Source organism: Gorilla gorilla, chromosome 6 (genome assembly GCF_029281585.2).
Source record: "Gorilla gorilla gorilla isolate KB3781 chromosome 6, NHGRI_mGorGor1-v2.1_pri, whole genome shotgun sequence".
Taxonomy (NCBI): domain Eukaryota; kingdom Metazoa; phylum Chordata; class Mammalia; order Primates; family Hominidae; genus Gorilla; species Gorilla gorilla.
In genome coordinates, this window is record NC_073230.2 from 93,402,717 (window position 1) to 93,428,455 (window position 25,739).

Consider the following 25,739-nt stretch of genomic DNA (forward strand, 5'->3'; position numbering starts at 1 on the left):
GGCATGGGTATTGGGGAGTGACTGAAGTCCCATACTCATGTCGCTCTGGGCCTGATAAATTTTGCATACCTCACAAAGCTCAGACTGCTCTCAGCTATTTTTTTTCCTTACAATGTAATTGATTTCCTTTGCAATCTATACATTTTATTCATTTATTTAAAAAATTTTTTTCTTTTCTTTCTTTTTTTCATGAACCGCACAGGAGAAAATCTATGCATTTTATTGTAAGCATTTATAAACATTATTCTGAGAAGTTATCCACAGGCTCACCACTGCCAGAAGGGTCCACGACACAAAAAAGGTAATGCCTCATGGGCTTTCAAAGGACAACTTTTTACTTCTCTTTCTACCATCCAGTATAATCCAATATCCCTTAGGACTGAAGCAGAGATACACACACACAGGGAGAGAGGTGTTTGTGCTTTTTTTTTTTTTTTTTTTTTTTTTTTTGGTGAGAGGCAGGTGGGAAATTGGCATCCACTTTTATTTACTGGTTCTTTATAAAACTGATATTTGTTGAAAATTGTCAAGTGTGACCATTTCTGCCTACATATTGTAGGGTGGCAATTAAATACCGAAAACCATTAGAAGCTTATTTCAGATGTACTCATTTATTGTAATGGTATCAATCTTGATGGGTAAATTTCATTTTACTTTTAAAATTGTATTTTAAATTATTCCTTCATGTTACGGTTGTTAGAGTAAAAAAGGAAAAGAAAAAGACTACACTTCTTCCCTTTGAGTTTGGATGAAAAAGACGTGTCTAAGTCCTTAAGTCTGTAGTCTGGAAGTATTAATAGAGGCTGGGCATGGTGTCTCATTCCTGTAATTCTAGCACTTTGGGAGGCTGAGGGAGGAGGATGGCTTGAGTCCAGGAGTTTGAGACCAACCTGGGCAACACAGCAAGACTCGGTCTCCACACACACACACACACAGACACACACACAACTTACACACACTTAGCTAGGTGTAATGGTACATGCCTGCGGTCCCAGCTACTCAGGAGGCTGAGGCTGGAGGGTCCCTTGAGTCCGGGAGGTCCAAACTGCAGTGAGCTATGATTGTGCCAATGTACTCCAGCCTAGGCAACACAGCGAGACCCTGTTAAAAAAAAAAAAAGTATTACGAGGCACAGGATGTTTATTTATCTGCAACTACGTCCTGTTATAAAAAGTAGTGATTCCAACGTTAAATATTTACAAGACGCATCCCGTTACTTTCCCTCCCTTGGCCACCGACCCCCATCCCCAAAAGCTGCTTTTCTATGTAAGTTTCTCACTGGAATAGCGAGTGAGAAATGTGTTTGAAGACTAGGGAAACGAGAAAGGTATGCGGGCTGCTAGAGGGTTTCGGGTGGGTTGTTTGAAAAAGGAAGTGAAGGAATTCAAAGTTTCACGTCATGAGCCTAAAGTAAGGCGTGTCCCGGCCGTCCCGAAAATATCTGGGGAAATAGGTTTGTGAGGACAAAGACCAGGGCCAGGCCCAGGGCGGAGCCTCCGCGGCCCCGGCGCAGGGACTCGGCCTAGGCGGAGGACGGGGCGGAGCGCGGCCGGCACCGTCGAGCCGGGAAGATGGCACCGCCCACGGAGCTGCTGGCCAGGCCGGAGCGAGGCAGCGTCCCCGGCTCCCGCGCCATGGGGCGGCTGGTGGCTGTGGGCTTGCTGGGGATCGCGCTGGCGCTCCTGGGCGAGAGGCTTCTGGCACTCAGGTAGGTGGGACTCCCGCGCGCCCCTCCTCGACGGTCCCCAGGCTCGGGGTGGCCGCGTGGTGCGGGGAGGGCGCAGGCTGGGGGAGGGATTCCTGCGGGACCTGGCCCTGCGGCCGGGGGTGGAGAATTTTTGAATGCTGTCCCTCCCCCAGCTAGTTGAACCCCCATCACCCCGACTCTCCGCTTCTAGTGAAAAAACTAGCAAAGTTTGGAGTGAATCGCGACACTTTCTTGAAAGTTTATAAGCCCTTGCTGCTAACAAAGTTCTCTTCTGCTTAGGCTGACAAGAGAATGCTTTGCAATTACTCAAGGGCCAAACTGGTGGTTTAAATTGAAAACAAAGTGACTACTCATGCATTGAAACCTTAACTATGAAGATTTATTTCAGGTCATTGGTGCTGTTTCTCCTTGTTGCCCAAACCAGACCCGTCTTTAATAAAGTTGTTCTCCACCCATTTCTGCATAGTTTGAGAAACTCTTCAGCTGTAGATCAAAGACACTTGAAATATTCAGCTACTGTTCTTACTTCCTATTTATTCACCAGGGAAGCCTGAAGCCAGAATGCCAGACAGCGCAGACACTATTCCATCTCGCATTTTAGTTTTAATGAAAATCTCTGGTAGGTAGACATCATCGTTTATAAATTACCAACTCAACGTTTGTTTTTGTTTATTTTATTGTTTGTAGAGATGGGGTCTTGCTGTATTGCCCAGGCTGTTCCCTAACTCTTGCACTCAAGCAATCCTCCAGCCTAGGCCTCCCGACAGTGCTGGGATTACAGGTGTGAGCTGTTCTGCCCTGCCTCAACCAAAATTTTATAGTCATGCAAAAGAGTTCCAGAAATACTGAGCACCTGCTATGTGTAATGTTCTCTCTTAGGCTTCTGTAGTAGAGTACGACCCTTATGGAATTTAATACAGGGGAAGAGAGAATTAAAATACAGTAAATATATAAATTAGGATGTCCTAAGGACAGACACAAATGAACCCCATAGGCTTAAAGAGGAAAGATTACATCCCCTGAAGGTGGAGTTCTAGAGGGAGGAAGAGACATTCGACCTGACCTTGAAGGGTGGGTGCAACACATATGGGCATGAAGGGGCCCATGCCAAATGTATAGTGCAGCAGGAGCAAAGGGGCTAAGGTGGGAAGTTGGAAGAGTAGCAGATGGGCCAATTTGAAGGGAGCATAAAGTCAGGAGATGAGAATAGTAGGGTGGTGGGAAGGATAGGTTTTGAGGCCATTAAATATAAATTGAAAAATGGGGCCCCACTTTCATAGGCCCAATAGTGCTTCAAAAGGGAAATATTGGTGGGTTTTGCTTTTCAATAAGAACTTAATATAACTAGTTGTGTTTTATAGAGATAAGCCTGGAAGGGGGGATTGGAGGAGAGCTATGGTTCTCTGTACATTAGAATCTCCTGGAGGGCTGGTGTCTGAGTGGCACCACCAAAGATTCTGATTCAGCTGTTCTGGATCAGAATCTACAGCTCACACCTGTAATCCCAGCACTGTTGGAGGCCTAAGCCAGAGGATTGCTTGAGCCCAGGAGTTAGTGACAGGCCTGGGCAACATAGCAAGATCCCACCTCTACAAAATGAATAAATAAATAAATAAAAAACAAAATTTGAGTTGGTAATTTATAAACTATGGTGTCTACCTACCAGAGATTTTTTGTTATAATTAAAATATGATATGGAATAATGTATTGTTTGGCAAGCTGGCTTCAGTGTTCCCAGGTAAATAGATAAATTAGGAAGTACATAATGTAAGAACAGTGGCTGACAGTAGCAGTGGCATTTTTTATTTTTAAAAACATTCCTGATAATTCTAATGAGCAGTCAAGGTCGAGAACTACTAGAATAGAGAGCAGACATGGGGTAACTGGTTAAGGTATTGCAGTAGGTCAGAGAGGATAACAGGGACCCAAACTCTGGAACCCCAGGGATGAGGGAGAAGTCAAAGGTGCTACCAGAGTTTGTGCCACAGCTCCACTGTCCCATGGTTGTAGTTTCATGTACTGATAAAGCAGTGCAAAGAGGAAGCGTGTGGTGGCTGAGATGGGAGTGAGAGTTGAGGAAAGAACGCTTATGGGTAGGAAATGGACATGTTGACCTTAATTTTCATGTTAGGTAATGCCCATTGTGCTCTACAGAACATTCATGAGTTGGATGACTTTGTATATGATCTGTCCTGCTCTCCATTTCAAAGGCAAGACCACCAAAATTCACAAGCTTATTATGTTCTCACTAATGTGTAAGCCACCAGTTTTTCTGCAAGTTGGAAGTTTTCTCAACAGTCAAATTTTCCCCCTTCTCACTAATCTTAAGGTTTTAAAGTTATAGCTGCAAATCTAAAAAAAAAGAAAAAGTAAATAAAACTTATTGACAGAATGCCTGATAGTTTATTTACAGGTTTTTGTTTGTTTGGTTTTTGTTTTTCTTTGTTTTTTATTTTGACACAAGGTCTTGCTCTGCCGCCCAAGCCAGAGTACAGTGGTACATCAAAGCTCACTGCAACCTCAAACGCCTAGGCACAAGCAGTCCTCCCTCCTCAGCCTCCTGAGTAGCTGGGACTACAGATGCGTGCTACCATGCCCAGCTAGTATTTTTATTTCTTGCAGAGACAGGGTCTCACTTTGTTGCCCAGGCTAATCTCAAACTCCCAGCCTCAAGTGATGCTCCTGCCTCGGCCTCCCAAAGTGGTAGGATTATACACATGAGCCACCACCCTCGGCCTACTTTACAATTTGATGCACCTTTTCTTTACGTGACTGTGATGCACTTTATTGGGCAGTGACTTTATAAAACGGTAACTTTATTGGATATGTGGAGCCCCAAATGGGCTGACGTGAGAATGTTGGGGTAGGTGGTGGGTGGCTGGATTTAGCAAAGAAAAATGTAGGCTACCCAGTTAACTTTGAATTTCACATGGATTTTTTTTTTTTTTTTTAGTATAAGCATGAAATACTTATACCATACTTTTAGCATTAAGCGTGGAATTTGAGACATAATTATACTAAAATATCATTCATTGTTTATCTCAAATTAAAATATCACTGGGTACCCTGTATTTTATCATATGTTCGAGTGCCTTCTGTCAGAATTTGGTGACGCTTAGAGTCTGTTTTAAAAAGGAGCATGTTCGGCCGGACACAGTGGCTCACGTCTGTAATCCTAGCATTTTGGGAGGCTGAGGTGGGCAGATCACTAGAGGTCAGGGGTTCAAGACCAGCATGGCCAACATGGTGAAACCCCATCTCTAATAAAAATACAAAAATTAGCCAGGTGTGTTGGTGCATCCCTGTAATCCCAGCTACTTGGGAGGCTGAGTCAGGAGGATTGCTTGAACCCCAGAGGTAGAGGTTGCAGTGAGCCAAGATTGAGCCACTGGACTCCAGCCTGGACAACAGAGCAAGACTCCCTCAAAAAAAAAAAGAAAAAAAGTATGTTCCCACCTCCCCATAAGGAAAGGCTCTTCAGAGGAAGTTGAAGGAACAGAGGCTTTATGTTTGATTTTTGCTTTAATCTAATGCCTACTGTTTGATTATTCAATATTTAGAGATGGTACTTTGGCAATCAAGTTATTTCTCTCCCCAGGTTGCCCACTTCAATTTTTAGTATAAGGATGTCCCAGAGGGATAAATGCCATCAAAGTTGTCTTTCTTCTTCTGAACTGTAACTGGGATTCCACACCCTCCTTTTCCACCCCTCCCTAGTTGAGCAATAAAGGGGAAAATAACAGTATACAAATATTCCCAGGCCAGTTCCTGGTGTCAAGGTACACAGCCATGGATGAATCATGAGGCTTGAGTGCATCAGAGATCTAAGCGTGGGCGGGAACCCCCAGAGTACCCATGTGAATGTTCTGCTTGCTGCCTGGCACCTTTTATGACAATTCCCACAAGAAGCTATGTGGTCTGTTTCTACTTCTGAAGGAGCAGCCTTTTTCTTTCTTTCTTTTTTTTTTTTTTTTTTTAAACCACCATCCTTTAAATCATTTATTAGGTGACTCTTGTGTGCTGGTCAGTCAGTGTGTCAAAAGTGTAAAAACTTCTTTATTTATTTTTTTAATCTATCTTTTAAAAAATGTTTTCATTCTTTTTTTCTTTTTTCTTCAAGGCAGGGTCTTGCTCTGTCACCCAGGCTGGAGTGCAGCAGCACAATCATAGCTCATTGTAACCCAGAACACCTGGGCTCAAGCAATCCTCCCGCCTCAGCCTCCTAAGCAGTGAGGACTGTAGGCATGCACCACTACACCTGGCTAATTAAAAAAACATGGCCGGGCGTGGGGGCTCATTACTATAATCCCAGCACTTTGGGAGGCTGAGGTGGGTGGATACCTGAGGTCGGGAGTTCAAGACCAGCCTGACCAACATGGTGAAACCCCATCTCTACTAAAAATACAAAATTAGCCGGGCATGGTGGCACATGCCTGTAATCCCAGCTACTCAGGAGGCTGAGGCAGGAGAATCAGTTGAACCCGGGAGGCGGAGGTTGCAGTGAGCCATTGCACTCCAGCCTGGCAACAGAGCGAGACTCTGTCTCAAAAAAAAAAAAAAACAAAAATTTTTTGTAGAGATGGGGGTCTTGCTGTGTTGCCCAGGCTGATCTCAAACTTCTAGCCATAAGTGATCCTACCGCATCAACTTCCCAAAGCACTGGGATTATGGGTATGAGCTACTGAGCCCTGCCAAATTTCTTTATATTAAACCAAAATGTACATTTACTGATATTTGGAAAGAAAGCTCTTTTACTTTTATGCCTTCATCCAGTCTTCGTAGATAGCTTCCCTTTTACATTATAACTAAATACTGAGGTTAGAGAGGTTAACTAGTTAGTTCAACAGAATAATATAAATATTGAATAATATAATTAATGAATAATTAGTGCTGAACCTGTCGCCTCAGCCAGGTCTCCTGATTCCAAATACAGTTTGCCCCAGCTCCCCACAGTCTTCTAGCTTCTCTGCCAGTGGAGCAAATTTTCCCTAGGTTTACAGGCCTAAGCACAAATTCTTAGTTACTTAGTGCAAGTATTGCCAGAGCCCAAGGGGTGAATTCCAAAGGGTTTTTACAAGGCTATACATAAAAGATAAAGCCCTGGCTTGTATATCACTTGCACGTAGGAGATAAAGCCCCAGCAGTTGTATGTAAATTCAAAAGCGGAAAAGTATGGCACAAAGAAACTCCTGATAGTAACACTGTGTTCCCACTTTGCTTAGGGGCATATTGGCACCGTAGCATGGTACACCTTTACTGCTACCTGCCATGAGGCCAGATAATAGCTAGCAGCCCCTGGTCTCATTCTACTCTGGATGGGTACTGCTGTTTCCTGAATGAAAGACACTGAGATTGATTTCATGCTAATGACTGTTGGTTAAGAGTTCATGCTTTCTATTCACAATAGCAAAGACTTGGAACCAACCCAAATGTCCGTCAATGATAGACTGGATTAAGAAAACATGGCACATATACACCATGGAATACTATGCAGCCATAAAAAAGGATGAGTTCATGTCCTTTGTAGGGACATGGATGAAGCTGGAAACAATCATTCTTAGCAAACTATCGCAAGGACAGAAAACCAAACACCACATGTTCCCACTTATAGGTGGGAATTGAACAATGAGAACACTTGGATACAGGGTGGGGAACATCACACACCGGGGCCTTTTGTGGGGTAGGGGGAGGGGGGAGGGATAGCATTAGGAGATATACCTAATGTAAATGACGAGTTAATGGGTGCAGCAGACCAACATGGTACATGTATACATATGTAACAAACCTGCACATTGTGCACATGTACCCTAGAACTTAAAGTATTAAAAAAAAAAAAAAAAGTTCATGCTTTGTGGACAGGTAGCCTGAGTTCATTCATAGCTCTACTATTTACCTGAAACCTTGGACTAATTATTTCACTTTTCTGTGCCCCAGTGTTGTAATCTGTAGGATGGGGTACTGCCTGCTCCACAGTGGGACTATGAGAATGCTTAAAATAATGCCAGGCACACAGTCAGCTCCATAAATGTCATCTATGTAGACAATGAAATTCAAGCATAATTCCTTAAACCTTTGTGCCATACATCCCTTTGGCAGTCTGGTAAAGCCTTCATTCCTTCTCAGCATCATGTTTTTAAATGAGTAAAATAAAATATATAGGATTACACAGGAAACCAATTAAATACTGCTGCCAAGCTATTTTAAAATCTATGATATAATATGCTTTTTTAATTAAACCCTTAAATGGATCTAGAGGTAGGTAAATGTCTAACAGCAGATATTTTGAAGTTGCAATGAATGTAAATGGCACTTTGAGCTATCTACAACTGAAATGCGATAGAAAAGTATCTATAATTTCTATTAGTGACAGTCACAAATACTACTAATAGTATTGTGGTTTGTTGCTTATACTCATCATCAAAGGAAATACTCAATTTGAGTTAAAGGTTTAAATAAAGATGTATTTTTCCCCCATCCAAGTTCATGGATCCCTGAATTCTACCCATGGATTCCTTGGTCACTGGACTCCATAGGGGTCACTTGGGGAATGATTGTGACACCAATGAAGGAAGCCAGCGGATACTGTTTGCTGTATTATACCTACCATAGGCTCGTGATGAGGAAATAATAAAATAAATAACTGTAATGAAAAAGAAAAGAAAGGAAAACAAAAGGAACCTAAAACAGAGAAGGCAAATAGCTTTCCTTTTGAGTGTCAATTTTAACAGACTCCCTGTGGTTGCGAAACAATGTGTCTGAGGCTGGCTCTGGGTTAGAGGGAGAGTGCTGTTATTGATTAGCAATTCCTGCATGACAGCAGAGTGGCAACAGCCATGCATCTCTGATCTGGCACAGTCATAAGCATGTTATAGACATGAAGTGTTAAGGAACAAATAGGCTCTAGCAAAAGTAAAGAGTGTTCCTCCTCTCATATCATCACTTATATGTGTTTATACCATTTATGTTGTATTTTTTACATGAATACTTTTAGGTTTATTAATCTAATCCAAAAAGGTTTGTATAGCTTTCTCTATATTAAGAGAAATATGTGTATTTCTTAAATACACAAAGTTCTTAAATCTGATGCCAGCGAGGATTGCTTCCAGCCACAAGTAACATATATCAGATTAATAGTAGTTCATTCAAAGAGGGATTTATTTTCCTCACATGAAAAACAACTCTGTGGGTGACCCAATATAGAGCTTGTTCATTGAGCCAGTGATTATATCAAGGAACTGGGTTCTTCATATATTTTCATTCTTTGATTTCTCCCTATTGACTTTATAGCTGTATCTTTCTCAAGGATGCAGAATGGCTGCCGCAGTCTCAAGCACTGCGTGTGTGTTCAAATCACGAAGAAAGGAGATTGAGTGATGCCAGCTAGCTCTCCTCTCGTGACTCTCCTTTGTATCTAGAACACAGTGTCTTTCCCCAAAACCTGGGTCATATGACTACACCTCAATACAGGGGAGTCTGGGAAAGCAAATATTTGCTTTGCCCACCACTACAATAGAAACGACAAGGGAGAAAGAAAGGGGGTTGGGCATGGCGTTAATTTTGTCAGCCGCTAGGGTCTGCCACCCAGAAAACAGAAGTCCACTAACAAGCAGGGAACTGATTGTTCTGCCAGGGAAAAAGTCTGGCAGTTTCCTACTGAAGAAATTTGGAAGTCTTGATGGTCCAGGAAGGATAAAGGCAAAACCTTCATTTTCTTTTATCAAAAAGGAAAGCCAAGAAAAAAATTAGTTAAGTAGAAGTTATGCACAACCCTCATGTAACTCTTCCATGTTAATAGCAGGTAGGCTGCATATGAAAACATGATATTATACAAGAAAACTAGTTGATGAAGATTGCCCTATTTAGCATCAATTACTTATGCAAACCTAAGTTGACTCTGAAACAGGAACCCCATATTAAACTTTTCAAACACATCAGAATATGTTACTTTGAACAGATTTTATTTAATCCAAAGAGATTATCTTTGAAGAAGGTAGATGGTAAACATTGTTATCCCTATTTTTGTATAGTCAAATAGGCATAGTAGTAAGTTGTGTAAAATTGACATCCAAACCAATGCATGATACTAAAACTTGGTGTACAAACAGCAGTTATAACCTATTGCTTTGTATCTGCATCTGTTTCTGGAGTCATATAACATTAGTAGAATCTTGGAGGTGTTTTAGGCTCATCCTTATTTTATCCATAAAGAAGACTGACACCTATAGAGATTAACTGACCTACCAAGGGTCATGGCAGTTTCACTGCTAAGACAAAAACACAGATCCCTTTATTTCTTTCTGAGAAAAGTACAAAGTAGTTTAAAGCAAAAGCTTCCCTGCTTCCAGCATTTCTGGCTAAGTTGCGCCGTGGGAAAATTGTTTTGTCTGATTCAGTTTTCTCATCTTTAAAACTGGAATAATGCTACGTAATTTACAGGGTTGTTTGAAGAATTAAATGAATGCATGGAGGTAAATCACTTAGAACAGCGGTAAATTATACCTTTTTTATTATTTATTTCCTTTGACCACCCACAATTATCATCAGTGTCATCCTCATCATCACAATTAAGATTACTACCACATTAGGCTACATAAACTTTTTTTCTCTCTCTCTGTTTTATAATTTCAATTTTATTTTAGATTCAAGGGGTACATGTGCAGGTTTTACATGGGTATATTGTCTGATGCTGAGGTTTGGGGAACAACTGATGCCATCACCCAGGTAGTGAGTATAGTACCCTGTAGTTTTTCAGCCCTTGTCCACTCCCTTCCCTTCCCCTTCTAGTAGTCCCCAGTGTCTACCATCGTCATCTTTATGTCCATGTGCACCATTGTTTAGCTCCCAGTTAAAGTGAGAACATGTAGTATTTGGTTTTCTAGCTTATTTTTCCTCTCTTAAATCACTTCTGTGACACGTAGGCCATGAGATTTATTGTATTTTTTAATGCTTTATTTAAAAATTTGTATTGTTTAATACATTTAATGCATTATTTTTTATTATATTTAAATATCGATTTATTTATACTTTTTGCCTTATTGCTATATTGTTTCAAAAAATTTAACATTATTTGAGTTACATGATTTCAAATACATACTGATTAACATTTTAATTAGAAACTTTATGTATGATATGAATTGCCAAAATGTGTAGTTGGTACAACCTATGAGTCGTTCTGGGTTATCTAGAAGAAACTGGTGGCCTGCCCCATACTCTAGAAGCCTTCCCCAGCGTCTAGACCTCAGAAGCTGTCAGGAATATGCACAGGAGAAGGACACATGGCAAATAGCTATTTCGTCTCTTAAATGTATGGTATGTGGGAACCACTGAAAAATGTAAAGTTTCTACAAGGTGCTATTTTTATTATTTATGGCTCTAGAGAACAGAGAAGGTAAAAAATGTGAGAGAGAAGGGAAAGCCAATAGTATGTGGCCTTCAAAACGAAAGATCCCACAGATATTGTCCCAAACTGCTTCCTGGCCCTCTAGAGTGGAGAGGGAGGGGGAAGACATCCTATTAGAGTTCAACATTCTCTTATTATTTCCTTCTTTTAATTTTCTGGGTATACAACAGCAAATAGTTTTGCTAAAGTAGTTACAGAACTAGTTGGTGTTCTCCAACCTTCCTATTCCAATACATACTGTCATGGATGGGTACACTAAAATCTCAGAATTCACTGCTATATCACTCATCCATGTAACCAAAAACCACTTGTACCCCCAAAAGCTATTGAAATAAGATAAATAAATTCTTATTTAAAAAAATACTGTCATAGGGATGCTACCTTCTTTTCTTTTTTGTTAGTAACTATTTGTGGGATGTCTTTGGTGTGTCAGGCTCTGAGCAATGCCGTTTTCTCTTGGCTTCTTTGCAGTCTCTGTGTGAGGCTTACAGTCATTTTTCACGTTTGACTCTTCAGAAGGAAGACAGGGCTTCTGGTTCTACATCTAGAACTCTTTTCCCACAACACCAACACTGAGAAATGTGACATGGTGCTGTGTTTACATTTGCATAGGAACTTGCATTATAAGTTTTATTTCTTGAGTTATTGGCTTTTTTTTTTTTAATAACCCACATCAGTATATAGAACTTTGCAGTAGGCATTTTTGTTTTAACTTCATTTCTGGTGCAGTTTTATTTTCCTACCCTTGTTTTTCTATTTTCTCTTTCATCTGCTTTAGACTTAAACTGTGTTTTATGTATTGCTGTAAGCCTCTTTAAACCCTTTCTAAAACAGAGCAGGGAATACATAAACAAATAGTTTTTTGTTTTTTGTTTTTTTTTTCTTTGTAACAGAAATCGACTTAAAGCCTCCAGAGAAGTAGAATCTGTAGACCTTCCACACTGCCACCTGATTAAAGGAATTGGTATGTATATAAAAATGCTTGTTGGGCACATTGCATTTTTTGGCCATTAACATTAAAACACTCATTAATGGCATTTTAGCATGAAATTACTGCTTTTCAGTGGATAAATCACGTTAGATCAACAAAAACCTCTTTGGTCAACCTCTTGATCTCATGAACCCTGTATTTATTCTTCTTTCCTACCCTTACTGTAATTATTCTTTTTTGTGTATAATTCTATGTTTAGCATTTGATTTCTTGCTTGTTTTGTGACTTCTCTGAACTATTTTTGTTGCGTCTGTATTGTTTGTCAAGTATGGCCGCTGCAGTCTGTGTTCTGTGAGCCTTGTGGTCAGCTAGTGAAGGAAGCTTTAAGTAGGCAGTGACAGCATTTACCCTGCTCACTACTCTATAACTAGGATCTGATCTTATGGCTAACACATAACTGACCAATATGGTTTGGTTGTGTCCCCACCCAAATCTCATCTTGAATTGTAGTTCCCATAATCCCCATGTGTTGTGGGAGGGACCCAATGAGAGGTCATTGAATCATGAGGTGGTTCCCCTGTGCTGCTGTTCTCGTGATAGCGAGTGAGTTCTCATGAGATCTGATGGTTTTATAAGGGCTTTTCCCCCTTTTGCTCGGCACTTCTCCTTGCTGCCGCCATGTGAAGAAGGGTGTGTTTTCTTCCCCTTCCACCAAGATTGTAAGTTTCCTGAGGCCTCCCCAACCACACGGAACAGTGAGTCAATTAAACCTCTTTCCTTTATAAATTACCCGGTCTCAGGTATGTCTTTATTAGCAGCCTGAGAACGGACTGATGTACCGGCACTTCACAATATGTATTGTAAAAACTTGTTTTTATTTTATCTTCTAAGCTATGACTGCAGAGGGGGAGTCTCCCTCTTCCCTTGACTTTATGTAGGATGTATTGTGGAGTCTGAGTCTTTGAGTAGGGGTTCCTAAGAGCAAGCCCCAATTTTGCTATAGATAAGGAGGGATCTGTCCAGATTCTTCTCCAGCACTGAGGGTCTCTCTGGTGTGTTTGCAGTTTTTCTCCAAGGTAGAGTCTGTGTCTTGCTGTCTTTTACCCTTTATCATCTACTAAGTACATGTCCCTAGTACATAATAGACTAGTAGTTAGTAACTATTGTTAAATTATCAATGAACAATAAATATTGGCTTTCCTTTTTTTTAAATTTAAATTTTTTTTTTTTTGAGAGGTGGCCTCACTTTGTCACCCAGGCCAGAATGCAGTAGTGCAATCTTGGCTCACTGCAGCCCTGATAACCTGGGCTCAAACGATCCTCCCGCCTCATCCTCCCAGGTAGCTGAGACTACAGGCACATGCCCCCACTCATGGCTAGTTTTTTATTTTTGTAGAGACAGGGTCTTGTTGTGTTGTCCAGGCTGGTCTTGAACTCCTGGCCTCAAGCAATCCTCCCAACTTGGTCTCCCAAAGTGCTGGGATTGCAGGCATGAGACACTGAGCCCAGCCAATATTGGCTTTCCTTAGATATGGTTCATGGTATGATTAGAAACAAAAAGAATTAGCAGTCAAAACACCTAGTTTCTAGTTCTATTCTGCCACAGTGTAACCTTAGGCAAAGTTGGTTTTTGTATTTGTCACCTATAATGATGAGTTTGTGATTAGACTAATGGTTTTTAGACTTTAAAAAGCCTGGGACCATTTATTTATAATCTTACTCTGAGAGCCACAGTGTGGAAATAACTAGACTGTCATTGAGTCACTTCTAGTCCTTTACAACAACATCCTTCTCTAGAGGTAGGAGAGACAATTTAATATTTTGTTTTACTCTTTAGAAATTAAAACTCAGGTTACATGGAAATGTTCTCTTCTCTGAATAGGTAACATTGTTAAACAAGTTTTGAGTGTCCTTCCATCTTTTTCTTTTTATGAATACTCCTGTACATAATTTTTAAAAACATAAATGAGGTCAAATTATGCATAATATTTCAAAACTAGCTTTTTGTACTTAATACTAGGTTTTGGAAACTTATGTTTGTACATAGAGTTACCTTTTCTTCACAACTGCACAGTATTTTTTGTGCAAAGTTCATATAAACAGTGTATGTGCAAACAATATAGAAAGATATAAAATGGAAAGTAAATAAAAATAAAAATCTCTCATCAAACTCTTCATCACCCCCAACAGAAATAACCCCAAAGATAAAGCTTCCTTTTTTATCTTTCCTGATAGTTTCAGTGCATTTGCAAACAAATATATTAACTCTTTTTTTCACAAATAGAATTTTAGTGTAAATATTTCACAACCTTCTTCATTCCTAAAACAGTGTGAGCAGCTTTCCACATCAGCACATATAGTTACTTTGTTCTTTTTAATATTTTCACATTCCATGATTTATTTAACCATTCCCCTTTTAATGTACATTTGGGTTGTTACAGTTTTTTGCAACTATGAACAAATCAGTGAACATCATTGCTGTTGAGTTTGTGTGTCTGTAGAATACGTCCTTAACAGTGGGATTGTTGTTCCCTTAGAATATGTGTTTAGAGTTTTGACAGTCATTGCTAAATTGCTCTCAATTTGGCAACAGTAATAAACTCAGTACCTCATAGTTGTAACCACATTCACTCCAGACAGAGTTCTCAGCACTCTTTTAGTAAAAATAAACCATCAGTTGACAGTGCCACCTTCAGAGTTTCTCTACAAATACCTTGCTTGCCTCCCTTTCTTTTTTTCTTCTTTTAAATCAGCTTCCTTAGGTTGATCTGCCTCTCATTCCTTAGGCATCTGTTTCCTATGTGTTCTTTCTCCTTTTTTTCATTGATACTTTTGTATTTCCCCAGTTCTACCTCCCCTCCCCTAGACTGGTTGGCTGTCCTGGAATTTCCATTCTTTCTTTCAATTGCCCAAACACTTAGTGGGAGGAGGCAAACTCATATCAAATAGCAGATTGACTACATCTGTGCTGGATCATGCAGACAGTTCAAGAGTCCCAAGTAACTTAGCAGCTTCATCTTGCCTTCCAGCTGCAATCAAGAAGAGCCCTCTCAGAACTGGTCACTCAGCAAAAGCCAGATGGCATTAGTAAAAGATGTTGGGCAAGGGTGGGAGTTTGGGCCAGTGATCTCTTAGGTTACTTTTGCTGCTGAGTTAATAATTGTCACATTATTAAACAGCCCTTGGCCCTGGGAAGCCCACCTTCTGTGAATACAAGTCTCAGAGTAGACAATAGGGCACAACCAGCCATGTTACATGACAGACTGCCAAGTGCATTCCTCTTACAACTCACTGGGATGGAGCGCTCCTCAGAGAAAAACAAGCCCAGCAACATTTGTATTCTGAACAGGCATCTGTCTATGTTTGTGACCTTTATGTTGTGATGTGTGTGAGCTGCTGTCTGGAATTGGAAAGAATGAGGAAATATGTCACCTATGGCCCCTCTTGTGAAGTGTTAAATGCCTCTGAGGCACTTCAAAAGGCAACAGAGCGGAGAGGATGGGTGATTAGAAGCACATTTGGGATACATTTTTAGATCTAATTAGAATTGTGCTTTTTTTTTTCTTTTTTTCTTTTGCCCTGTGGTTAGCACACACCATATGAACGTTTGTTGAATGCTATGTTAGTGATGCATAATGGTTAATAATAACTTTTGGTTATATATCTTTAACAACAGTTGCTTATTCACAGGTCTTTGATAAGAAGAAATAACAATGTGCTGGACACACATTTCTATACAGGCAAAAGTGACTTTTTATGATAGAGAGGGCTGTTTCTTATTTTCTGCTTTGAAAACAGTAGTAGCTATGCACTTGAGGCCAACTAATCCCTCTAAGAGGTGAACCTTCCTTCCCCCTTGCCCTTGATTCCCATCAACACACACATACATATGCACACACTACAGTGCTTCAGTCACCATCACTGGAAGTGAACTATGTGCAACTTTTGGGTGCTTTATATATATCATATCATATTGTGTCTGTTTTAATAAATCATAGTTATTGACTACATATCATACAGGATATGTGCCTTCTGTGGGTCAGAAAGTAAGTTCACTATTTAGTCCTTTTCAAAAATTCCTTCCCGATCTATCTTATAGACAGAAACTAAGCTTTTATACACCCAAGATTTGGCAGATTAACATCTGCATATTAAAATGTCAAGAGCTAGTTAACTTTATTTGAGGCTTAAAAGTTAAAAAATCTGATTTTCTAAATGTCTGGCCTTCAAAATTTGAATGGACTGTCTTTCTCAAGATAACTAACAATTTTATGCACTCGGCAGTCAAGACCTTTACAATAACTGCTGCTTGGGAGATTGAGGGGAAAAAAGCATTAAAGTTTGTGGCCCTTATAATCAAGTACTTTACAGTCTACTGATGGGAGAAAAGGAAAACAAAACAAAACAAAACAAAAAACCACTGTGAGATATAGATATGTCTTTTCTTTCTCTAGCAGATAAGTACCTGAGGCTCAAGGAGGTTAAGCAACTTTTGCAAATTCACTTTCCAATATAGTGTCTTTTCCCAGGGTGACTAATGTATATACTTGATGAGTGAACCAGAAAAGTAGGAAATAATATGTTACATATGGGATGCTCTATTGGGTATAGTAAAGGATGCGTTGCTGTTATAAAATTATAGTCACTTAGAAAAGAGATGTTTATTTTTATTTTTCTCTCATCAGTCTTAAGGTAAGCGAATTGCCTAGGGTAGTTAGGTGACTGTGTTCCATATGGTCATTCAGGGGCAAATGCTGATGAAGCAACACAGCTGTCTTCATCTAAGACTAGAACTCTGCTTGTTGCCATTTCCCAGCAGGAAGGGGTTGAAAGAAAATTTATGTAGATTTTTTTTCTACCCAGTAGTTGCATATATATTGTATTCTCACATCCTATTGACCCAAACTTAGACATATGGCCACATCTGTCAGCCAGAAAGGGTGGGCAATGTTATCTATAGCTGTGTTGCTACGTGCCTATTGCTAAAAAGGCTAAAAAGGAAGAAGGGGAACATGGATGCTGGTGAACACTTGGCCACCTCTGACACAGATAATTGCTAAAGTAATAAGAAGAGATGGAAATTAAATGTGCTAAGCTAGGAGACTTTCTAAAGAAAGGGTTTGTCATGCTACGCTGTGCCATTCATGTGTTTTTGCTCATGCTGTTCCTTGTGCCTGGAAATTCTCCCCCTAATTCCCCTGAGCAGTGGATGCAGTGGATACCCTCCCCAGATCCCCCCCAACTTCTCTGAATGTTGGCTACCAAAAGCTCTGAGTGCACCCAGGGAGCTAAGTCCTCCTGCCCACAGGCAATAATGGACTGACACGGGGTGGATTAAAAGAAATAAGAGACACATCAATCAGTTGAAATGTGTGGGACCTTACCTGGACTCTGAATTAAACAAACTGTAATTTTTTAAAGCTACACCTTTTAAACATGATTGGCTATTTGAACACTAACTAGATATTTGATGATATTGAGGAATTATTGTGAATTTTTAGTGTAATAATGATATTGTGGTTTGTATAAATATATTTAGGGATAATATGATACCTGAGATTTGCTTTAAAATAACACAGGATGAGGATAAGTGGTAGGACTGCAAGGGAAACAAGACTGGCCATGAGCTGATAACTGTTGAAGGTGGGTACTGGGTATATAAGGGCTCATCACACCATTCTCTTGATTTGTGTCTATTTCCCATAATAAAAAGTTTAAAGAGAGAGAACCGATGAAGGGGAGGGAGAGAGTCAAGCACACAATAAGAGTGACAAACAGTGCCAAATCAGCCAACAGTATTCAGTTTTCACATATTTATATAAATATCACCTGGAATGCAATATTGAAATTAATGTATATCACTAGAATAAAAAAAGTAAAGATTTAATAAATTTGTTTTGAAATAAAATAAGTTGAAATACGAAAAAGACAGAAAAGGTTTTGAAAGAGGTTTTAAAGAAAAGTGCAGGATATTCATTGGTAAAGATGTTGGTGAGAGGCTTGGAAGCAAAATTTCAGGGGAAAAAGACAACATATGGAATTGACCACAATTGAATTTACAAGTGAAGTGGCTTTACAGAGGAATCAGGGGATGTTTCTGAGAGAGGAAATTCATTAAATTCTAACTTGAATATTTTCTGTTTGCCTTTAAGTCAGAGCAAAGGCTTTGAGTCCCAGCTTCCCAGTTTGTGACCTTGAGCAATTGCTTAACTTTTCCAAAGCCTCCAATAGTCTTCACTCTAAAATAAAAGATAATCATACTGCCTCTTAGTATTATGAAATCATATGAGATATTGTATGCAGGGTATTTACAAGGAGCCTGGTACTTGGTGTACCTAATGTATGTTAGTTATTATTATTAAATTAGAGGAGCAAAAATTTCTCTAGCATTGACTGCTCTTGACATAATCACACCGAAGAGGGGATATGCGATGATAAAACCTTCCTGCAGTAGTGGTATAGAAATGATGACGGGGAGAAGATCTGGAAAATATTCCAAAGAAGGCTACAGATAGATACATTTTTTCCATTGGAATTAGGCAATGGAGTTAAACAGAAGTTATAATATGGTTGAAATAAATGTATTTTTTTAAAAAAGATTTCTCTTTCCTTAATTATTAAAAAATATACAATTTTGTAGAAAATTTTAAACAAAGTATAAAGAAAAAAATAAAAATCATTCATAATCCTATCAAAGAAGGATTGTTAATTTTTTCTGTATGTCTTCTTTTTCCATGTGTGTAAGCATTGTATACTTGGAAATTAAATTTTCTAAAATAATTTTCAGGAAAAACAAATTTTAATTAATTGAGCTTCTACTAAATAGGACTGAAAAGCAAAACCTGGACTAGAATTCTCTCTCTCGGTGTGTGTGTGTGTGTGTGTGTGTGTACATGTGTATGTGCTGTGTATACATGTGTATGTGGTGTAGCGTTCCCCTGATTCTCAACTTATTACCAGTGGACAACCACTGTGGAACTAGAGTCTAGTCATTCTTAACCTTTTTGGGGGAATCACAGTCTCGTTTTTGAATCTGATGAAAATCAAGGACCGTTTTTACAGAAACGTTCTCATCTGTGCATACATGAGACATTTTGCATTGCATAGAATTTCCGAGGGTTCACAGATACTTTGAAGCCCAAAAGTGATCCACAGACCCCAGATTGAGAACTCCTCCACTATGCCATGCTTAAGCTTATTTCTGTGTATCTTCTTTCTGAGGAGCAGGCAGATGGGTCATCTTTACAATGTGAAGTTCTTGGCATCTTTATTTTGTTTTGTTTTTCTGCACTACGATGGAGCAAGCAACACTGGAGGCAACTGGCTAAATGCAAACTCATGAAGCAAGACCAAAATGGCTGGATAGATAGATGCTGTTTGGTTTTGACAACCTAGAAATAATCTTGAAGAAATCCTATGGAGAAGTCTTAAAGAGGAAGATTGGATTTTGTAGACTCAAAGAATGTGTCATGGTTTGGCTTAATCTAAGCCATTTTTATTCTTCTTTTCTTGTGTTTGGGTCTATTATCTGTCTGTAGAATTTATACAGTGAGACTGCTGGGGAAAGTCTTATGTCTAATTATTTGCTGTGCTGTGTGGAGTGTACTGCAGACAGTCAATAAACAATCAATAGTAATTGTAGCCTGCCTCAGAGACAGGAGTTAGAAACTTCAACTGGCTTAGGTGCATGGTATTTTTCATTAATTTTCTTCTGCTAGTTTTTTTCTCTAATTTAAAGCCTAAATTTAAAGATTAAATAGAAAAGCTTTCTTTGCTTATGAGCACAAGTAGGCACTGTTTTTAAAAGAAGGAATATATAATCCCAGGTGTTTTACCTCTGTTAATGAGAAAGATGTCTGTTTGCTTCAGATTGAATGAGCAAAGAAGAGGACAAGGATATTTGCATGGTTAAATGCCTATGAGCCCTTCCTTCAGAAAGTAATATTCCCCTGATGTCAATTACTTTTATACGGACATCTGGATGTTTATCATGAGAGTGTACAGATGTCAACTTTTTCTGTATTATAGCTGGAAATGTGGTGATAACTTGACTTTGATTTGAGTAAACATAAAATATCTAACATTTAAAGTCAGAAGTTCACTTCAGGAAGGGGTTTAAACTGACATTTATTAAAAAGAATGGTTCCTTGGAAAAAACATCAGAAGCATCCCTAAAGATACAGTCACTCTGATAAAGTAAACAGAGTCCCAGTTATGCTCTGTGTAACAAATAACAGAACTTGAACATGACATTTATCTGTTCCTTAAACTTACAGAAGCTGGCTCTGAAGATATTGACATACTTCCCAATGGTCTGGCTTTTTTTAGTGTGGTGAGTGTCTTCTTCCTTCCCCAAATTCAGCAGAGGAGATACAAGGGTATTTGATGAGGGCTGCAGAACAGTAAGTTGCTTTTAAAATTCACTTTCCAAAATGCATTCTGAAGAAAAGAGAGGTCAAATAAGATCTTGGAAAACTTCCTCTAGCTTTTCTAAATGTAGAGATGAAGACTCTTTGCCCATTGAGATAGTGTTCTTTATTTCCCCACTGCATTGCACTAAAATATTCCAATGCAATATGTGTTTTGTTTTGTTTTTTCTTTTTAAATTTTTTTTATTTTTTGAGACGGAGTCTTGTTCTGGTTGCCCCTGCTGGAGTGCAGTGGCATGATCTCAGCTTACTGCAACCTCCGCCTCCCGGGTTCAAGCAATTCTTTTGCCTCAGCCTTCCGAGTAGCTGGGATTACAGGCGCCCGCCACCATGCCCGGCTAATTTTTGTATTTTTAGTAGAGATGGGGTTTCGCCGTGTTGGCCAGGCTGGTCTCAAACACCTGACCTCAGGTGATCGCCTGCCTCAGCCTCCCAAAGTGCTGGCATTACGGGAGTGAGCCACCACGCCCAGCACAATCTGTTTTAAATGTGCATTATTAAAAGGGATATTTGAGGTCTTACTGTGGATACTCAATACTAACATTATACTATTTTAAATACAGCATCTACTCATCTTTCTATTACTATTCAACTTGAAGCAAATATTCTTGCCATTATTATTTATTTTCAAATATTATACCAACCTTGCCCTTTTGCTTTCTTTCTTTTTTCCCCTGAATAGCCAATCGTAAGTGGAAAGTCATTGAGTTTATTTACACCCTTCATTTTGCCTTGATTCTTGTAAGCTGAAAAACAATATCCTTTCTGGGTATACAATAGAAAGACTTTAAAAACAATTGGCTTGTGAAGATTGTTGTGAATATTGTTGAAACTAGCTTGTAACAATGTCCATTCTAATTGGAAATCCAGATAAGGGGACAGTTGAGGAGGTTCTGACCACCTACCTCCCTGGCTTGGGCAGACATAGGAGTTCTTGGCATCTTCATAGGTCCAGTTTTTCTGGAGGAAGAAGTAACCAACTCTGACACCTGACTGTAATTATTCCATTTCCTCTCAACATCCATTATTTTCAGGCTCTGAGACTCAAGAGGGATGTGAAATACTGGGAGATACTTAGAAGGGAGTCACCACACTAATAAAATAGTTGTTAGACTTATGAGAAAGGTGAGAGAACTCAGCTTGGAGTAGAATGAGAATTAGAACACTCTTCAGGTTCCTGATGGTTTTTATGTGAAAGACAGTGAGCAGCTGGTTATTACCACTGAGGCAATAAAGAGATACTATGGGCTTTAGCAGAAACACCAGTATATATATTTAATTTTTAAAATAAGGTTTTAAAAGGAATGTTTTATTTAATTGCCTACACAGAATGAATAAAGTGATATTTATAGTAGGACTCTGGGTTTGTTTAGGAGCACATGCTTGCACATGTGTGGCTTAGGAAAAACCACTGGGACCACTAGTCTAAAATATTCATAAGTAAAGATGCAAACATTCTGAATAAAGTAGAAGGCAGTTGCATTGATTTGTTTATTTGTTTGTTTATTTGTGTTTTTTGTTGTTGTTTTGCAAGGATGTGTTCTTGGAGATTTTTATAATCTAGAATTCACCTATTTCAAGATTTCTCTCCAGCCCCCATAGTAATAAATCTGAAGTAGGAGGGATGAGGTCTCCAAACACATAAATCTACAGCCATTTTAGCTTGGGGGCATATTATAGTTACAAAGATCTTATAGCCATATCAATATAACTTTTTCTGCTTTTTTTCTGTTACCCTCCTTTGCTCATTTGACTTTTTTTAAAATTTAGAAACATTCTCAGTTTGCTGCTGTTTTTCATTTACTTGGCATTGTCTCTAATAAAACCCAGAGTGTACTCTCTTCTTAATAAAGAGGTCCTACATTGTGGAGGTTGTTCATTCTTCTTCCTAGCATTTTAGCTCATCTAACCCAACCTATTTTACAGTTATGGGTTGAGGGTCACCTCAAAACTAATGTCACACTTCATGAAGAATTGGATGACATAGAATAAAATATAAAAAATGTAAACAATGTGAGTGTGCTTAACACCACTGAACTGTACACTTAAAAATGGTGAAAGTGATGAATGTTATATGTATTTTATCACAATTAAAAATAAATTTTTAAAAAGAGAAAAAATACTTAAATAAATAAGGAGTGCGAACATAACCATGACTAGTTATCACCATCTGATAGTGCTTCCTTTGCATGTAAATCATGCTTTTGTTTTGGGGACATTCATAAAGAATAGGGATTAACTGAAGTGGCACCGCCATGTAACAATAGCATAATTCCAGTTTGTTCTACTTACCAGGCCTGCCCTCCATGAAAATATACAATTGTAGATAATCTTTTTTAATTGGAGAGATTTCCTCTTATGTCCAATTTTATACATAAAGTAAGACTTTTTTATTGTGTGCCTAAATTTGTGTAAATATGACTGCATCGTATTAGTAAACTGAATTAGGTAGTGCATTCACATAAAATTTAACATCACCAAGAAGGCTTTACCTTAAGAATGTAATGATGAATCACCATTTTAGATAGACTGATAGGTAATTTATTAACTGATTTAAAAGAGAAAAGACCTATATCATCTCAGTGAGTACCAAAAAAGCATTTAATAAAATTCAATACTCATTCCTAAAGTTCCAAGCAAACTAGAAAGATAAGGAAAATTCCCACAAAACTACAGCAAACATCATTCTTGATGGTGAAGCATTGGCTGCATTTGCATTAATGCTCAGAACAGGAAGAAAATACCCAACACCACAACCATCAGTAATCTACTAGAGTTCTTAGTAATTCAGTAAAACGAGAAAAAGAAATGTGAGATAGGAAAGAAAAAGACAAAACTGTCATTAGAGAAGCAGGGACTGGCTCAATTGCCCAGGCTGGTGTGCAGTAGTGCTATCATAGCTCACTGCAGCCTGAACTCCTAAACTCCTGTGCTCAAGAGGTCCTTCCACCTCAGCCTTCCAAGCAGCTAGGACTACAAGTGCTCACCATAACACTCAGCTAATTTTTTTTTTTTTTGTAGAGACAGAGTCTTGCTATGTTGCCCAGGCTGGTCTCAAACTGCTGGCCTCAAGCAGTCCTCCCACGTCAGCCTCCCAAAGTGCTGGAATTATAGGCATGAGCCACCAGGCCTGACCTAAGGCTGTAGTAATTTAAAAAGTGTTATATTGGCACAGGAATAGACGTGAGACATTAAAAGAACAAAACAGAGAGTCCCTAAATAGACCAATATGTAAATGTCAGAGATCTAGCACATGATAAAGGTGACATTTTGAATCAGTGGGAGAAGGATGGACTGTATGCCAGGCACTGTTCCAGGCACTGGGATCTAGCAGTGAACAAATTTCCACAGTCAGTATGTAGATGTCACTTTTCTCCACCCTCAGCTCTCCCTGGAATCACCTAGTCCACCAACCTTCTGATTACTCTCTGAAGAGAATAAATCCCTGATCTTCTTTTCAGTTATTTTCAGGCTTTCAGTATTCCATCTTCCCGTTATTATTTTTTCTGTTATCTTTTCTCTGTTTTTTGAGTTTTTGTGGCTTTATGCCACTACTTTAACCACAATCTCTATTTATCCTTCATGTACAGTTCCCATGTTAGTCCATAAAAATACTTAAGCTTTTGTATTTAACATTTTTCACCGTTTTGGAAAGGGTCTAAAATTCCCAGGACTCCACAGCTTTGCACCAGATAAGCCTGGGGGAATACTAATGATGGATCTAAAAGAAGAAAAACCAAGGGCACGGGAATTAAGAATCAGCCGTGGGTTTGATTTGGCCTCATTCAATCCACATGGCATCAGCACTTTCATAGACAACGGTAAGAGCCAATGGGCTACCAACATTTAGTAACGTGTCATGGTTCACAAATGACTGTGAAAAATAGATTCGGATCATATTTATAGGAAGAGAAGAACAATTAACTCATGAGTGATTTCTGTATTCTTCATTACAAAGAACTTGTTCATTTGCCTCTTCAGCTGGCAGTAAGTTATGCTGCATTTTGAAATTCCTAACAGGTAACACCTGAAAGAATGTTTAGATTTCATAATCTTTTCATATACCTACGATCATCACATTTAAAAAAGAACTGTATTTTTGAATTAAAGTAGAAACAGATTATGCATGAATTCTGTATATGGAGTAGGAAACACTTTCTTAAAGGTCAGGGAACCGATGATCAGAAATAACACCAGACGGACAGCAATAGGAAAGACAGAGAATGATCTGTTAGGTCATCTAACAGCTTATACATTCAACCTTTCCTTGCCCGTGGTATTTAAATGTCAGTGCCTGCCCAGAGGTCCCGTAGTTACGTCTTGTAAATTAACTCTGTTCTTTCAATTCTTTAGATGACACAGTTTATCTCTTTGTTGTAAACCACCCAGAATTCAAGAATACAGTGGAAATTTTTAAATTTGAAGAAGCAGAAAATTCTCTGTTGCATCTGAAAACAGTCAAACATGAGCTTCTTCCAAGGTACTTCCTCATTTTGTTCCTTCTCTAATTTATCCCCAGCATTTGCAAACAATCCCTATGGTGGGTTGTCCTGTCATCTTTTATAAGCGCTAATGTATATATTAGCTAATATGTAAGAGCTAAAGAGCTTATATTTCCTTATTTATAAATGTGTGTGTATAGTTTCCTTATAAACCAGGGCAAGCATGGCATATGGAAGTTGATGTCACTCATACTATTCACTGTTCTATGCGGACTCCTTTGAGAAATGATGAAGTGCCCGACTACAGGGTGATACTCTTCAGGCCCATCTTGAGGGTAGAAGGCAAACCCTAACATTTTTTCCTGCTGTCACCCTCCATCTTAGATGACTCATCACCCAGATGAGTGTCTTGCCAAGGAAGAATGGCCTGTTTTTTATTGGGTTTGTATGCTTTGCATGGGACTTTATACCAATCGCTTTCATAGGGTTAGTGATGGTTGCATGCTAGTAATCCCACAGAATTAGAGCCACTCAAGTTGAGAGTGAGTCATTACACTTCAAGAACATAAAGCTGGTTGAAAATGTGGCTAAAAGAGAATCATGTGTACCCCCGCCCCCAGTTCAGTGTGTATTAGCCTACTGCTTCTTTTAGTTTAAACTTGATGAATATTTTTAATTTCTAATGAAATTTCATTTCTAATGAAATTAAAAATATTGCCTATCTAGGGCATAAGCATGTAACTTCCAATCATTTCTTCCAAAAATACACTTGATAAAAAAAAATAGGAGCATAAATACCATCCAAGCATTATGGTGCTCTTTCAGAAAA

At 38.9% G+C, this 25,739-nt stretch overlaps 1 protein-coding gene across 2 annotated transcripts in view; it reads left to right on the forward strand.

Moving 5' to 3' along the window:
- Positions 1–1,391: 1,391 nt before the first annotated feature.
- The window catches only part of PON2 (paraoxonase 2), a 30,348-nt gene continuing 6,000 nt past the window's right edge, over positions 1,392–25,739 (forward strand). The window contains exons 1-5 of one of the 2 annotated variants that reach the window (XM_019031007.4): positions 1,392–1,708; positions 12,002–12,072; positions 20,316–20,371; positions 24,124–24,289; positions 24,822–24,948. In XM_019031007.4, coding sequence (XP_018886552.2) covers positions 1,572–1,708; positions 12,002–12,072; positions 20,316–20,371; positions 24,124–24,289; positions 24,822–24,948 — 557 coding nt within the window. In that variant the 5' untranslated portion in view covers positions 1,392–1,571. The remainder of the gene's footprint in view (positions 1,709–12,001; positions 12,073–20,315; positions 20,372–24,123; positions 24,290–24,821; positions 24,949–25,739) is intronic. The other variant, XM_019031008.4, reaches the window with a different exon arrangement.